Source organism: Cryptotermes secundus, unplaced genomic scaffold, assembly GCF_002891405.2.
Source record: "Cryptotermes secundus unplaced genomic scaffold, Csec_1.0 scaffold512, whole genome shotgun sequence".
Taxonomy (NCBI): Eukaryota; Metazoa; Arthropoda; class Insecta; order Blattodea; family Kalotermitidae; genus Cryptotermes; species Cryptotermes secundus.
In genome coordinates this window covers 1284784-1301217 of record NW_019735563.1, presented here as the reverse complement: position 1 = coordinate 1301217, position 16434 = coordinate 1284784, and the positions used below count along the sequence as shown (strand labels likewise).

The window sequence follows — 16434 nt, the reverse complement described above, 5'->3', positions numbered from 1 at the left end:
CTGTTGCGTGCTCGCTTATCTTCGCGGGAACCTGTTTACCGAGCCGTTGTCTAGCAATAAAATATTCCGGTTTTCAAGCGCCATGTCATAGTATAAATTTACTTTGTAAGCAAGGTACAGAAGTTCTGAATGTTAAATCATGTGGCACATGCAGTTTTCAAGGGCAAGAGGACTGTCAAGTAACAAATGAATGTCGAAAATCTGTGACAGTTACGAAAAGAAGCCATATTTTTTATAAGTTTATGAGAATTCTCGACTGCTTTTATATTTCACTTTTGTGAGCTATAGATAATAAAATCTTCTGTGAAGGCTGACATAAACCAGAAAATTGTTCTTTTATGTTGTCATTACGCGCGTTTATTACGTGGCAGTAACATCATACACATCCTTGAAGCTAAGCCACATGATTTTTTTCTAACTTCATGACGAAAAAAATTAGTAGCTAGAGAGAAGTAACGGTTCTTACTTGTATTCTTGAGGTGCTGGGTTCGAATTTCGGTCGAAACATTGACTATCCTTACTAAGGACACTCATGATACAACGGCTGTTGTATTGCTGCTTATTTCGCGATCGTTGCCCAGCAACAGATCTACGTGCAACACTACATCAAAGTTATTCTCATTTGCCCTTCATGCATACAGCTTCTATAACATGTATCTGTGAAAAATGACGTCACAGCTAAATAATTTTTGTATCTGGTATAGGGTAAAAACTGTATATAGTCTTAGTGTAGGTTCCAATGTGTCTTGTTTCTGGCAAACTGTAATTTGTGTACAGCTGAAACCAATCAATAACTGACAAGATCAGAAGACATTCATCTTACTCACATGGTGCGGAGGTGTTTCATGTCCTTGAACGCTCCTGGCTCAATGCACTGTAAAAATTTTACGTTCATCAGGGTCCTGTAACGGAAAGACATAACTAGAAGGATGTCGGAAAAGTGTCATTTACGAGTACATCAAAGTCATGTTATGGGATAAAATGATGACCATCAAGCGAAACCTGAAATCCTGCGGTCAGCGTACAAAATTTTTCCTTACAACAATTAAAAAAAAGAATAAAGTAAAGTTCTTTCTATATTTAACTAATTAAGCACTACGTCATAAAGATGTATGGAGGAGTGGATGCATAGAGCCACATTTTCTTGACCTCGGCACTAGTTGGAGGTGAGTGGTCAGCTTCACGCACCGGTAGCTTTACCCCCGGGGAAAGTACCCCCCTCACCCATTGGATAGGAGGCTCGGTGGGCCCCAGAGCCGGTCTGGACGACATGGATAAGAGGAAATTCTTGACCCTACCGGGACTCGAACTCCGACTTCTCTTGTCGTCCAACCCGTAGCCAGTCGCTATACCGGCTTCAAGGATAGCATAAAATAATTAAATATTTATTTTCTAGTTTAAAAAATAACGTTTAAAGTACCATTCCATTATTTTTACCAAAGAAGTGAGGAAAACCACGAAACAAAATCTCAGTCCGGATACCCGGTAACCCAGCACCGAGATTCGAACCAATACATCCGCTCCCCCATACGTCTTCATGGCGTAGTGCTTAACTAGTTAAGCACAGGAACAACTTTGCTTCTTTACGGTGCTTTTAGATAAAACAGTACGATGGATAATTTCCAGAAACAATGAATAGTATATGGTAGGTTACCGTCGAACAGGCGCTACTTACTGGGGCTTGAATTACCTTAGAATGCAGAAGGATGTCAGTAAGCTTAGACGTTCACACACACACAAGTAAAAGCATAGTTAGTGAGGAATAATTAGACACACACAATACCTCCTTCGGGCTAACAGAGGCAAAACGCTGAGCTTTCATCGTTCAATTAGAACTTCCTCAGTGACAATTTACAAATTGTAATTAGATGTTTCACGGAGCCATGTATCCATATTGGATGTGGTAAGCGTTAATTGTGCTCCCACCTATACAAATTGCAGTACAAGTGAAAACATACTGTGTTTCATACTAATATTTGCGTGCTTCGTTGAATGTACGTAATACAATTTATATTTCCTCTGACTCGCTTCATCAAACAACCTTCTCTGACATGTGCAAGGACTTAACATCTGCGTTCATGCATTCTATAACCCACAAACCACGTGGTAAAGCTCCATTTTTGTATCTGGGAGATGCAGGCTTCGAATCTCAGACAAGACAACAGCTACCCTGGTTTCTTCTCTTGGTTCAATCAGAACTTCGAAGCAAATGACGTGGTAGTACTGTAGTGTGTAAGCTGTTGCTATGCAACGATTGCGAGATGGGCGGATATACCAGGGCCGTTTCTGGGTGACGGCTCGGAAAAAATTTCCCCGCAACAACCTGACAGCAACAGAGGAATGTTGTTTTCTACGTAGTCCGTGCCGATATATAAGCAAGGGACAAAGTCAGTTCTGTACGTGAGTCTGTAAAGAGAGGACTTTAGCACGGAGGCAGAGGAATAGCCACTGTTGGAGCCTTTTGCCAGGAAACATCTAGTAGCAGACTGAGAACACTAGAATTCTGTGCTCTAGTGAACTATAAAGTGTGGGATTAGTGATAGTGTTACGGTTATATGTAGTTAGGACTTGTGAGTGGTCAGTAAATCTATTCACTAATATAAACCCTGTCTATATTCACACTGCACTATGCGTCAGTAAATTAAATTCGGTCACAACCACTTCCTTTCTCGTCGTTTTTTAATTCATTATTAACGACTTTGAAATTATTCGACGTCATAGCTCTACAGGCTTAGTCACAAACAGCGTCGTCAGGTAGACTAAAAATAAACAAATAAATAGATAGCTACAATAAAGTAATGATGTTGGTGCTTGAGATAATGGCAGAGCAACGTGACGACAGAGCTGGTTGCAGACAATGTTAGTTCTGCCGCTATACAGATATGAAAATTATAGTCTCTCTGTCATCAGCTGTCGTTATTTTTATGATAATTGCTTATTTAGAACAGATTTTTGAAATCTATAATTTGTAACTTTTCAGTAATGGCTATCATAACTAGATTGTCAGTACCAGGAATGATTGATAACTCCGTGGTTTTTAGTCCTCAAGCGAGCTATACCGATCGAGCGATCGCCGCTTGTCGGCGAGGTTAGTGCCAACTTTAGCGGATAGATTGTGTCACGTGGTCAGCGCAACGATCACCACGGCCATTAATTCCGGTTTTCTAGACTGAAGCTGCTACTTTTCCATTCAAGTAGCTCCTCGATTTTCCTCAAGAGGCTGAGGGGACCCCGTTCCAGACCCACTACTTCTCAGAAAAACTGGTAGCGCCGGGAATCGAACCCGGGACCTCTGGATCTGTAGCCTGGAACTCTGACTCTTGCTTTATTTAGCGACGCATTCTCAACTGATTAAAGCATTGAAAGAAAAGATGAATCTGTACGATGAAGTGGAGGGGACGTGTAAGGAGATGGTCATGGCCCACCGCGAGATATTATCCCTGAATTTACTTGGAAGGTCAGGAACTGCTAACGAACTGACTCCGTGAAGCTGAGTCATTCGGGGGAAACGGCCAGTAGCTCAGTTACTGAAGACTTCCTAATATTTTGTGCAATCCAAAGGTTCATCACCGTGTTCACAAGAGCCTTTCACTGGTCTCTATGCTGAGCCAGAGCAATTCAGCCAATATTACCTCATTCTGTCTTTTTAAGAGCCATTATAATATTCAGAGATATTGGGTTTTCGGACTTTATATATTGTCCTGGTTTTAAGATAACTAAGAAGGGACCCAACAGAATAGGTGTTTTCCCTCACCCGAGGACGGAAACAGATCCAGTTTCCGAAACGTCGTGTTTTTCTTAGTTACCTTAAAACCAGAATGATGGATAAAGTCCGAAACCCCAATATCTCTGTGTGTTATGCATCATCTTCAGAATCCTATAGTAACTACATTATAATATTATCATTGAAATTAGGTCTAGGTCTTCCTGATGGTCTATTTCCTTCTTGCTTTACCAACCAAAATCCTATATGCATTCCTCTTCTCCTCATGTATGCTACGGGCCCTGTCCATCCTATAATCCTTGACTTGATCATTTTAATTACAGGAATTGCCATAACAATAAAATAGAGTGAGAACAGCTGTGTTTGGACCTAGATTTGAAGCCTGTACCTCTCGAATCCGAGGGAGGAATGAGAATCACTCAATCATGGCATACTCTGTTGACCCATTTCTGAGGCAGATAAAGTGAATGACATAAAGTGTACTTACACGTCCTGGAGAAATGCGCGATACGGCTGAAGAGATGTTGCCTTCAACACTTCTATCCCAGCATCGGCCACGGTTCTGTAAGAGCGACAAAGAGGGAAACAGGTGACAGTGTGAGACAGACACATGTCCGCTGTCATGACGACAAACACATCAAATGCGAGAGGAGCAGCACTGGCTGAGTGAGGACCTGTCAAACAGAACTGTGAAAGTCACTGGTGCTGTGCCTAGTATCGTCTAACGAATACAATATAACGTCTGGAGTGAGTGAGGAAAACAACGAATAACTTAGATGCTTGAGGCACTATGCTACAAGCAGGAAGGTTGCGGGTTCGATTCCCGATGAGGTGGATTTTTTTATCAATTGGCATAATCCTTCCAGCCACACTATGGCCTTCGAGTCGATTCAGCCTCTAACATGAACGAGTATCATGAATCTTCCTGGGGGGTAAAGGGCGGCCGGTACGTGAGGCTGACAAGTGAACCGTGCAACGATTCTTCTCCGTGAAGTTCCTTGGAGTGGCCTCTCCGGACACCAGGATGCAAGCCGGTCCTTTCTTCCCCGCTGAGGTCCTTGGCTGGCGTCAGAATCACGTGTTTCCCCTCCCCCGCTCCTTAGCGTGATTGCGAGCCTTCGTGGTAAGTCAAGATAAGCGATCGTTCTCTTCTTCCCTTAAATCTTCGTCTGGTAACATCGCTACGACTAAATTTGGTTTTGGAACAATTAAGTTGATGATACTGAAATTTTGTTTCGGCACGTAACGCGGATCGAAGGGGGAGAAGCAGCCCTCACGAGCTAGTCAGGGCTGGCTGGTTCGTGAGGTAAATATTTGAGTTTCTTGGGCCAAACTGCAAGTAAGTGACTTACTGGATTTGTGCACGCCGTAAGGCGTATTGACTTGGTTCTATACGCCGTGTGGCGTGGTTTAGTTGATTTACTGCACCGCGAGGCACGGTGGGATTTTGGTTTTGGTTAGAGGTTGTAATAACCAGTAATTGCCCTTCAGGCGTGGTTCACCTGTTTACTCAGGTTATCAATGTACTTCATTGTGTTAGGAAAAGTTGATTGAGTACATGTGTACTGGATGTTTTGGATACGCCATGAGGCGTGGCACAGTTGATTTGGTGTGCCGCCAGGCGCAATGTAATTCTGCTTCAGTCAGCCATTGTATGTAATTTACCAGTAACTGCCCCTCAGACATGTTTTATTTGTCTACTCAGGTTATCAATATATTTCCATGTTTTAGGAAAGTGTTTGAGTATATGTACCCTGTGTCACCATATGTTCCATACTAGCTCCTGCCTATTTGATCCGCCCAGCTTGGCCTGTCGTACTGACCTGGGTTTTCCTCTCTCGAGATCCCTTACCGAATCTTTGGGAGGCATACTGCACCATGCCAATAAGCAAGTCGTTTCTTACGAGCCTGTCCCTTACCCGTATAGACGGGGAACACGGCTCACAACTTCACCGCCGTCTATGAGCAGACTGTCTAGAAAATGTGGGAGCCTCGACGTCTCACAACGATATGGGCCTCTATGGCGTGTTAAAGGGATAGCTTTACTTTTCTTAGGTTTATATAAGATAATTTAAAAACCAATTTGAATAGGAATCACGCACAAAAATATATTTTATGATATAATATTGAACTATTATATGTTTCGACCATTCAACCAATTATAATCAAGTGAGTCTATCAACCATATCCACTAAAACTGCACACAGCGCTAAAAGAAAAATTGATTTTCCGTAGTTTAAAGTTATTAAAGACATCGAATTTATTAATTACATTAATTATTTCATGTAAAAGTAAGCCAATTACGATTAAGAGAATTAAACTCCAATTTGTTTCTAATTGATTCTTAGGTTAAGTTAAATCACTTTAGGTTACACCAACTTAGGTTAGGTTAAATCAGATTGGATTAGAACAATTTAGATTACACTGGCTTATTTTCGAAAATTGGATCTCTTTCCGTTATCAGTTTCCACAATATTGCGTTGTTTGTTCTTTAGAATACCGGACGATAGACAAAGTCCAAAACCCCAGTAATTCTGTGTGTTATGCATCATCGTCAAATTCCTTTAGAATTTCCTGTACTACAGCCCAAGATTTTCTTCATGTGTACTTGTGACTTGTGATAAAGCATTCATTCAGCTCACTGCACTGAGACTCGTTACGGTGAGGTTTTGTGAGTAGCAGAATGAGTGTAAAATTTAATGAGCGTCATGTGGATCAGTACAATCATTTCTTGTGGAATTGTGCAATTTCGGAAGCGTATTTAAATAGAAATTATTAATCTTCAGGTAAGTGAATACACTGTGAATGAATCAGTGTACAATTTAGCAGAGAATTTCTTCTGTTAACTAAAAACACACGCGGTTTGTACAAATGATCATACATTTGTACAAATTCCTATGATATTTATTGCCTCATATAAAAGGATAAGTTCATGTCTAGAGTCGAAAGCAAGAATTTATTGGAAGCTATCCTAACGCCCTATTTTCTTAAAAAAAAAATAATCTCTGCGGTAGTAAACTTCGTGATTTAGTGCAGCGACAATGCTCTACACACGTATTCAGGTTGTGATCGGCTACCCCGCCTAATCCTGAGTAAAAACTTTCGTAGTTTTCCTCAGTCCCTCAAGAAAAATGTTAAATTGCCTCAATTAGAGTAGAACAGCTTCCTTTCCAAATCATCACTCATGTGTCACATTACCACTCGATGTTATACAGGATGTTCCAGGAGGAAAGACCAATATTCTGGAAGTTCACAGTATCGGTCATTCTAAGCAAGAAATTGTATGTGTACATGTGTGTCCTGTTCCGAACGGTTTCTGAGATAGAGCTATTTCACTGTACTCTGTACAGACGAGTAACACGCCGTGTCCTCACACGAGTTGCTAAGTGCATTGATGTTGACGGTGAAATTTTAGAAAATGTATTATACTACGTAAACTCTACCAACTTTGTCACTTGAACTATAAACACCGGTATTAGAAACAGTACGTAATATCTCCTTCTTATCAACAGTTTTGGAACTGTACAGTGAAATAACTGTATCTCGGAAACCGTTCGGAATAGCACACATGTACATATACAATTTTTTGGTTAGAATGACCGATAGTGTGACCTTCCAGAATACTGAACTCTCTTCCTGGGACAACCTGTATATTTATTTCGCTTAGTGGGGGTTGGAGTCCAACTGGGTCCACTCGGCATGGAGGCCACTGATTAGCCTATTGTACCTGACGTGGGTGGTTATGACGATGAAGAATTTGGTGGAATAAAGATTGGCAAGGGAAACCGAAGTACTCGGAGAAAACCCGTCTCAGCGCCACTTTGTCCACTACAAATCCCACTTGACCAGACCCGGGATCGAACCCAGGCCTCTGCGGTGGGAAGCCAGCGACTAACCGCTTGAGGTATGACGCGGCCAACCTGTATAGTTACTGGCAACATTGTACACCAAACATAATTAAAGCCCATATATTTCATGAACAAGGTTACGTCATGTAGTTTGTAGGCAACTTTACGGAAGAGAAGTCCTGGTTAAGTACCTGCGTGTGAATGTCGGAAATGTGTTCAGAAGAGAAGAGATCAACATTCTATTGATGACGTAACGGTGTACGTCACTAACTGATGATGACGCATACTCGTTCCTATAGCAGATGGAGTTTAACAATTCTTCGACAATGGTATGTTTGTTTTCATAGTAGAAGGTATTAATGTTTACTCATTTAATTAAAACTGATTGAGATACGAACAGCATCAAATGTTTCTACTTCTTCTGGGTGGACCCCAGAGCCGGTCTGGATGATTTGGGGAAGAAAAATATTTCGACCCTACCGAGACTCGAACTCTGACCCCTAAGTAGCCAGTCGCTATACCGACTACGATACTCCGAAGCACAGGAGATGGAACAAAATATGCAGTAGCAACTGAGAAGAAATATGGAACTTAGAGACAGATACACAGGAGTCTCAGAGCGGAACACTGCGAATCAGAACGTATTATTACGTTATAAACATTAAACGAGTTAAAATGCAGAAAATGAAATTACGATTTTTTCCCCTGACGAAGGTAACTGAATTACATTCAGTCGTACAACCACTGCGAGGAATGATACTTATGTTTGATAAAATTCGATATCCTAGTTCTGACTGATTACAACGTGGATCTGAACTGTCACTGAAAGCCCAACTCCTAGGCTCAACGCTGCTAATACAAGTCGATCTTAATCCAATTTGAACCGCATTCCTTCCGAAAATCCTACTTCTCGAACAGACATCTTAACGTTTCCCTCTCATTTCTTCCATCCTTCAAGTAATCATTCTCTGAGACGTCTCTCTGACCGAAATCTTCCTTCTCACCCCATCGTAAAGCACATCCACTCTGCAAAGAGTGGCGCGGGATGCGACGTGTACGCAACTTTACGAAAGGAAAGTCCTGTGTAAGAATATGGGAAATTCGATAATGACTTAACTATCTACGTCACTAACGGATGATGACGCATCCTCGTTCCAATACCGGATGGACTATAGCAACATATCAAGTAACATGTANGATGTGCTGAAAAGGAAGTTAAAGGCGTCTCCGTGATTAATTAATTAATCACAGTGCCATTAAGATACATGGGGAATTGGATTTATAGTTTCACCATTCTTGACTTCCGCAAAGATAGCCGGGAAATGTCAGTTTCACGCCCCGGCCACTTTAACCCAATGGAAAGAGTTCACGGTACCCACAGGATAGGAGGTTAATTGGGCCCAAGACCCGGTCTGGACGCTGATCAAAAAAGAAAAATTACATTCCCCTGTTGGGAATCGAACCCCGATTCCAAGGTTTCCAGGATGTGGCCCGTCGCTATACCGGCTCAGTTAACTTAATTTCAGTTTCTGTGTGACGGAACAAGAAATGATTTCGTATGTGAAATATTCAACAGTTTCGTAATGCAATAAAATAGTCTTATATCTGTTTCAACGGGTGAATGCGGTAGCTTAATTGGTTGAGGCACTATGCTACAAGCCGGAAGGTCGCGGGTTCGATTACCAATGAGGTCACTGGATTTTTCAATTGATCTGATTCTTCTAGCCGCACTATGTCCCTGGGGTCAACTCAACCTCTAACAGAAATGAGTACCAGGAATCTTCACGGGAGAGTAAAGGACAGCCGGCCCGTAAGGCTGACAACCTCACCTCTATCTGTGAGCCAACTATCTAGAAAATGTGGGAGCCTCGACGTCTCACAACCCTATGAGCCTCCAATGCCTGTTACAGGGACAGCTTCACCCTTTTTGTTTAACTGTTTAAACGGGAATTTGTATTTTCCGTGCAAATCTTCTCTGAGGGTGGGCCACACCTTTAGTATGCAGTCCTATGGGATACAATTTCTGTGTGTTTAACGAGGTCTCTGGCATGAGGATTCTGGTTCCATCGTTAAGTTCAAAGGTCCGGCCACACAGAGCGCTAGGCTATGTTCGCTACGTACGCTGTGTACACTCTGCGACGCAGCTAATATAGGGAACATAGCGTACATAGCGTTCGGAAGTCTGTGTGGCCAGTCACATTGGCAAAAATTGGAAATATTTTTCTGTTGATATAGCGAACATAGCGTACGTAGCGCTCTGTGTGGCCGCGCCTCAAAGGGAACACAGTGACTTGCTAACGAGGACGTTGCTGTGTGCCTCACCAACTGGCGACCCAGCTTCGAAGATTTATGAGCTACATAAGTGATTTCGGATATTCTGTTTTTGCTGTTCTCAGACAAAATATCCATCATTGTTGCCTTTTGTTTGGATTTGTGTTCGCATTTTACTGTGCTTTGCTGCCACTTATGAATGCTATGACTAAACTTACAATCTAATTGTGAGTGAGACTGGACCCATTAGGTACGCCGGCCACTATTGGGTCTATTGTACCACCTATCTATGGCTATACAACCCTTTGTTGGACCTTGGCCACCTTTCCAGTTATTGATCTTCTATAAAGTTGGTATGACTTCCTGTATGAGGGATCAGCCCGTCAGAAGGCTGCTATCTGAACACAGGACAGCACAATCACACAATAAACCCACACAGACCTCCATGTCTCAAGTGAGATTCGAACCCACGATCCAATTGTTTAAGCTGGTGAAGACAGTCCATGAATTAGACCGCGCGGCCACTGTGACCGGCTGGACGTGTGGATCAGTTTTCAGGGGAAAGCGAAGTGCACGGAAAAATATTCTAGTGCTACAGTGGCCCCCACAAATCCCACTTGACCTGACCTGGGATGTAACCCAGACCGTCGCAATGGTAAGCCTGCGAATAACAATCTGAACTATGGCATGACCTCAAATTTACTACCTGAATTCATTCAACAAATTAATTCATCAATAACCAGGCTAGTGAGCACTTCTCCGAACCTGAATAATTTATATATCAGGCCATCTCTCCCTTCAACTTCTCTCACTCTCAGTCATCTGTTAGGTGTCAAAAGAAGAAATTACGGCAAAAGTACTATGGCAGGGAACTTGAATGTTTTAAATAGAATTTCTGCAGGTGCACCTTTCTCCCTGTGGCATCGAACTTGTCGTGCGATGTTTCACGACGGAAGTTGACACCGTAACTAACTAATCTCATATCCAAGGAACTGACAGCCTAGAAACGTAATCGGCTCACACAATTTTTCACCTCAGTTTTTAAAACGTCGCAAACATATCACGTGGTAATAATATTTATTTAAGATTTCAATGTCAGTACCCTCTGGCTTCAGCTGACGGGACCAATAAACTTTGAAGCGGCTGATGGAGCCGGTTAGGCGCGTTTCAGAGCGCCATGAAAACTAAGATCGTATATGGGTTCTTATCGACGAAAGACTTACTTCTCTGGGATTTGTGGGAAATGTTTCGTGGAAGGAAAACGGGTGGAAATAAAATTGTTGAGAAGGAATTGAAGACTGAGAGAGACGGTAGATTGTTTCGGGGAAAATATTGAGGTACTAAGTAAATAGTTCCCTCCTCCAAACCCTGTTCACAATTCTCACCCTCTCAGGTATGCTATTTATCTCGCTCTTTTACGTTACGCCGTCTCCCATTCGCTCGCTGGCAGCCCCGTATCAGTTCTCATTTTCCTTATATCAACACCTTTACTTTCCAGAGCATGACATTCGATTACCTCAAAGATGGCTACAACAAATTCCTTCTAAGAATTATTACCTTTGTATCAGACTATACGACATCACACGGATCTACAAGAAAATGGTGATCTTTAAATTAAAAAAGAAATTGAATAAATTTTAATGTAAGTCTGCCGTACCTAAAGAGAACGAATTTTATCCAACAGCAAAAACCGTCAAACAAACTAATGTTTTTAATAATGTCGCGTGTTTCCTAGGCAACGCGACAAGGAATTGTGTTGGTCTCGGATTTGGATGAATATGTTTATTAGACAATCACTTTTTACACTCACAAATACAATCACTCGGACTTAGAACGCCTTCAAACGTTTCCTCTTCAACTGTTATAACACTCATGCACCGCTAATCTCGGTGGAATGTCTTGGCTCTACGTCCTTCGAAGCTGGACTGACGCCTACTCTAGTCGAATACGAACTGATTTAGTCCTGAGTCTGAGTCTTAGTCTCATTTTACGACCGACGGTCAGTCGGCCAGTCTGTCTTGGCATAAAGCACCCATCTGGGGCTTGCGACCAGATATTTATTACTGTTTGACAGTTACGGTCTTGTTTTTTGTGGGCGCCCTCTCTGACGAGAGGACGGGTCTGTCTTTTGTATATGCTGCTGGTCCTTGCCAGCACAGTCTTTCTCTGGTCCGAATCCCTTGGTCCTCTGAACTGTACCTCGCTTTTATATCATACCCTCGGACGGGACAGAGGTCATCTTGTCGAGGAGGTTCAGTTTCGCTGCTGCTGTTCAAACGACTCTCTCGTTGCTACGGGGATACATGTCTGCCTGAAACATTTCGTTAGTTGGGCATTGTTAGCCTCTTTGTAACGGTGGAAACCTCACTGTTAAGCTTTCGTCTCAGGGTCACTGATTTCCTAGGCACTGTTTCCTAGCAATTGATAGCCGTTGACCAGTGATGGACGTCTTATCGTCCGGCCTTCCTGGCAGCACGTCACAATAATAAATTCGCAACATTTTTGGCAAACATGGGCCATCATCGGATGATTCTTGAGGACTACATAAATGATGACGGACAGCATATAAACTACAATACTAGGACAAATTTTTGTGTAAATTAAAATTTTGTTGAATCCCACTTAATACGACACATACATTATATTTTTAATTAAGATTAGATAAACGTATTGGAATTAAAAAAATAACTGAAACAATGCAAGGATATAATCCCTCTGTACCAGCGTTTTAGTTTATAACTATTCCGTCACCAATTGTGTAGTCCGAAGGAACACCTGATGATGGCCTATCTGGGCTGAAATGATTAATAAACATGTTTGTGTGACGGTGACCCATCAATTTTGATTTCTAAGGACCATAAACAGGATGCAATACTACAGAATTATCCAGCAGTACCAGTGACAAAATTCTAGACACCAGCTACCTGAACGAGGACTTTCACAGTTCTCTTCAGTCACTCCAGGCAACAGCAGGAATAATACCTCTATTAAGCTACTACCGCTTCCTTCAAAATCTCGTCCCATTCATCTACTATCGCATTTAAAAGGTTATGACGATGGTACATTAATACAAATATTGTGTTTCTGGACGTTATCCATTGTCCTGTTTTTATCTGGTGCGCAGGTGTCCGGAAATAGGGACCCAACTGAATAGGTTTCACCTGAAGACTGAGAGAGAATCCAGTCTCCGGAGGTAGGGGCTAGCTCTATCTATTGGGCAAACTGAGTGGGTTTTACCTGAAGACGGAGACACAATCCAGTCTGCGGAGATAGGGACTATCTATAAGGGTAAAACTCGGTAGGTTTCACCTGAAGACGGAGACAGAATCCAGTCTGCGGAGATAGGGACTATTTATAAGGGCTCAACTCGGTAGGTTTTACCTGAAGACGGAGACAGAATCCAGTCTGCGGAGATAGAGACTATCTATAAGGGCCCAACTCGGTAAGTTTTACCTGAAGACGGAGACAGAATCCAGTCTGCGGAGATAGGGACTATCTATAAGGGCCCAACTCGGTAGGATTTACCTGAAGATGGAGACAGAATCCAGTCTGAGGAGATAGGGACTATCTATAAGGGCCAAACTCGGTAGGTTTTACCTGAAGATGGAGACAGAATCCAGTCTCCGAAATGTTGTATTATTAAATAAAAACAGGACGATGCATAAGTCCAGAAACATCCCATCATTTGACAGTATATGTTCCATTACCGACATTTTAATTCCACAAAACAGATAACCTAATGCGGATTCAGTTCCTCAGAATGCCCCTGAAAGCCACAGAAATACAAAGAATATAAACTCTTGGTACTCACAATCGTCTCATATACGAGGATATGTTTGCCGGAATGTCCGTGAGAGCGGCGCCCCTGCAGCGACATTCCGGTTCCGGTTCCATGTGGTGTACCCTTTCCGCCTCCGTGCTGTTGTAACACGTGCACTCGCTTCCAGGGTGCCACCCGCCAGTGATGACCATCGGCTCCAGCTCCAACATGCTGTCGACCTCCGTATCATTGTCTGCGGCCAGGACTCCCAGCAACAGCGCCGTAACTACAGAACCCAACACCAAATAGCGCCTGTAACAAAACAACGTCCATCTATAGAACTGGTTGAAGAAATGAAGTAGATTCTTCAGCTGAAACCGGTCAAATTTCGGCCACTGAGTATCTAAAACATCTACGATGATGAGTCATCATCCATAGTGACGTAGGCTATTAAATTGTCGTGTAAATACATTTCTAAACATAGATAGGATGCAAAATCAGACCGCTTCTGTTGTCTAGTGGTCAGAGTTCCTGACTACAGATCCTGAGGTCCAGGACTCGATTCCAGGCGCTACCAGATTTTCTGAAAAGTAGTGGGTCTGGAACGGGGTTCACTCAAAGTCGAGAGGATAACTGAGGAGTTATTTCAAGGAAACAGCGGCTCCGGTCTAGAAAGCCGAGATTAACTGCCGTGGGGATTCATTGCGCTGACCACGCAACACTCTCTATCCGCTAATGTTGGCACTAACTTCGCCTACAAGGGCGGTCTCTTGGTCGGTAAAGTTCGCTTGCGGACTCAAGTCTCGGAGGATGCAGAATCACCACACCGCATGTCTCGTTGAGCACACAAGATTATTACATTATGGTATATCTGGTTATTATCCATAGTCCTGTCTTTTGTTTAAAACACAACGTTTCTGAGACTGCATTCTGTTTCCGTCTTCAGGAAAAAACCTACTCAGTTTGACACAATCGATATAGCTAGTTCTTATCTTCGAACAACAGCACCAACACAAGATAGGATATATAAACCAAAATAAAAATCCGTTGCATGGTCAGCGCAACAAATCTCCAAGGCCGTTAATTTAGATTTTCTAGACCTGAGCCTCTATTTCCTTTAAATAGCTCCTCAGTTATCCTCACGAGGCTGAGTGGATCCAATTCCAGACCCACAACTCGGAAAATCTGGTAGCGCCTGGAATTGAACCAGGGACCTCTGGATCTGTAGCCACGAACTCTGACCACTACACCACAGATAAACCAAGCACAACAAAATATCTTTTATTGGTGCTGATATTCGGAGACAGGGGTTAACTATAACGATTGGGTATTTTATTTATGTGAAGACAGAGACAGAACCCAGCCCCGAAAACCTTTTAATTAAAAGAAAACAGGAAAGGTAAGGTAAAGTTGTCTTTGTGCTTAACTCCTTAAGCATTACGCCATGAAGGAGTGTAGGGGCGTCGATGTATAGATCCACAGGACGATGTGCAATATCCAAAAGAACATAATAATTATATTAATATATCATCGTCACAATCTTTAGAACTTATTTACACAATAATATCCTTCAATAATTTTTTCTTCCCAAAGTACGATATATGCTCAAATATAGCTTATACGGACAATATAGATTAATAACACCTAGAAGTACTGTCTTCTAGGTGTTACCGATGTGTATATGGGAGAAAGGCTAACGTTTCGAAAGGAAACTCACCTCAATTTTCAGGGTCAGCGTTCAATTAGTCGCCTGCTTGGCTTTCTCTTAAGCAATGAAGTCAGAGTCGCTATATTCCTCCGAAACGTCGGACTGTCAGAACTACACAGCCTTACAGCCCACAATAACATACTCTTTACGATCACAGTCGTGAGAGTCTGAATTCCAACAAATTAATAAAGCAGTTGGATTTGTACATCTTCGGCATTTCTTGCAGCATTCTCTAAGTATTCATATTGTGACGTGTTGTGCAATGGAGGACAACCCCTCACCCCGCCAGCGGGAAATTTGACGCCTACCAAATTCCCTCTACTCTCCCCCCCCTAAAAAAAAAACAACAGAATATCCAATTTAAGTTTTGAGAACAATATTCCACGTTACAACTCGGTGCAAATGAAGTTCGCATGTGTGCTGCTGCAGATGGGTAATAACATTTATGTGCTTACTCTGGGTCCCGACGCAATATGAAAGGCTTACACTTGCCGGCTCATTCCTCTGGCGGGCATTTAACTGAGCTGGGATATTATGTTATTGCTTGACTCAGTTCGTGTAACCTCCAGCAGAGAAACTCAAGATCTAAGATCCAAAAGGTTAATGTTAATTAATGTTAGAATAAACACGTACTTAAATACGGCGAAGAGGTAAACAGAACATGAGCGGGCGTCAAGAACACGTGCTCTAACATCTCAGTCAACAGACACAGAGAGAATTTCAGCATTCAAGTGTGAAGGTAATACTAACTAATTAACCAACTACATCAACTAACAAGATTCAAGGAATTTCCAGCATTTTATGAAATCCAAAATTTCATCACCGTGTTTACAAGAGCCAGCCACTGGTCCCCATCCTGAGCCAGATGGATCCAATTCACAACCGCATTCTCTTTAATACAAACAAAAACAGAACTCCGTGGCCTATAGTCCGCAAGCGAACTACACCGACCGAGCGACTGTCGCTTACCGACGAAGTTAGTTTTAACTTTTGCGGATAGAGGGTGTCACGTGGTCAGCGCAACGAATCCCCATGGCCGTTAATCTCGGTTTTCTAAACCGGAGCCGCTAATTCCTTGAACTAGCTCCTCAATTATCCTCACGAGGCTGAGTGGACCCCGTTC

General features: G+C 42.5%; 1 protein-coding gene across 1 annotated transcript in view; it reads right to left on the bottom strand.

The window, feature by feature from the left end:
- Positions 1 to 16434, bottom strand: part of LOC111869580 (lutropin-choriogonadotropic hormone receptor) — a 160857-nt gene that overhangs the window by 48637 nt on the left and 95786 nt on the right. The window contains exons 3-5 of the mRNA XM_023861216.2: positions 13655 to 13915; positions 4212 to 4286; positions 828 to 902 (exon numbers count right to left, since the gene is read on the bottom strand). Coding sequence (XP_023716984.1) covers positions 828 to 902; positions 4212 to 4286; positions 13655 to 13915 — 411 coding nt within the window. The remainder of the gene's footprint in view (positions 1 to 827; positions 903 to 4211; positions 4287 to 13654; positions 13916 to 16434) is intronic.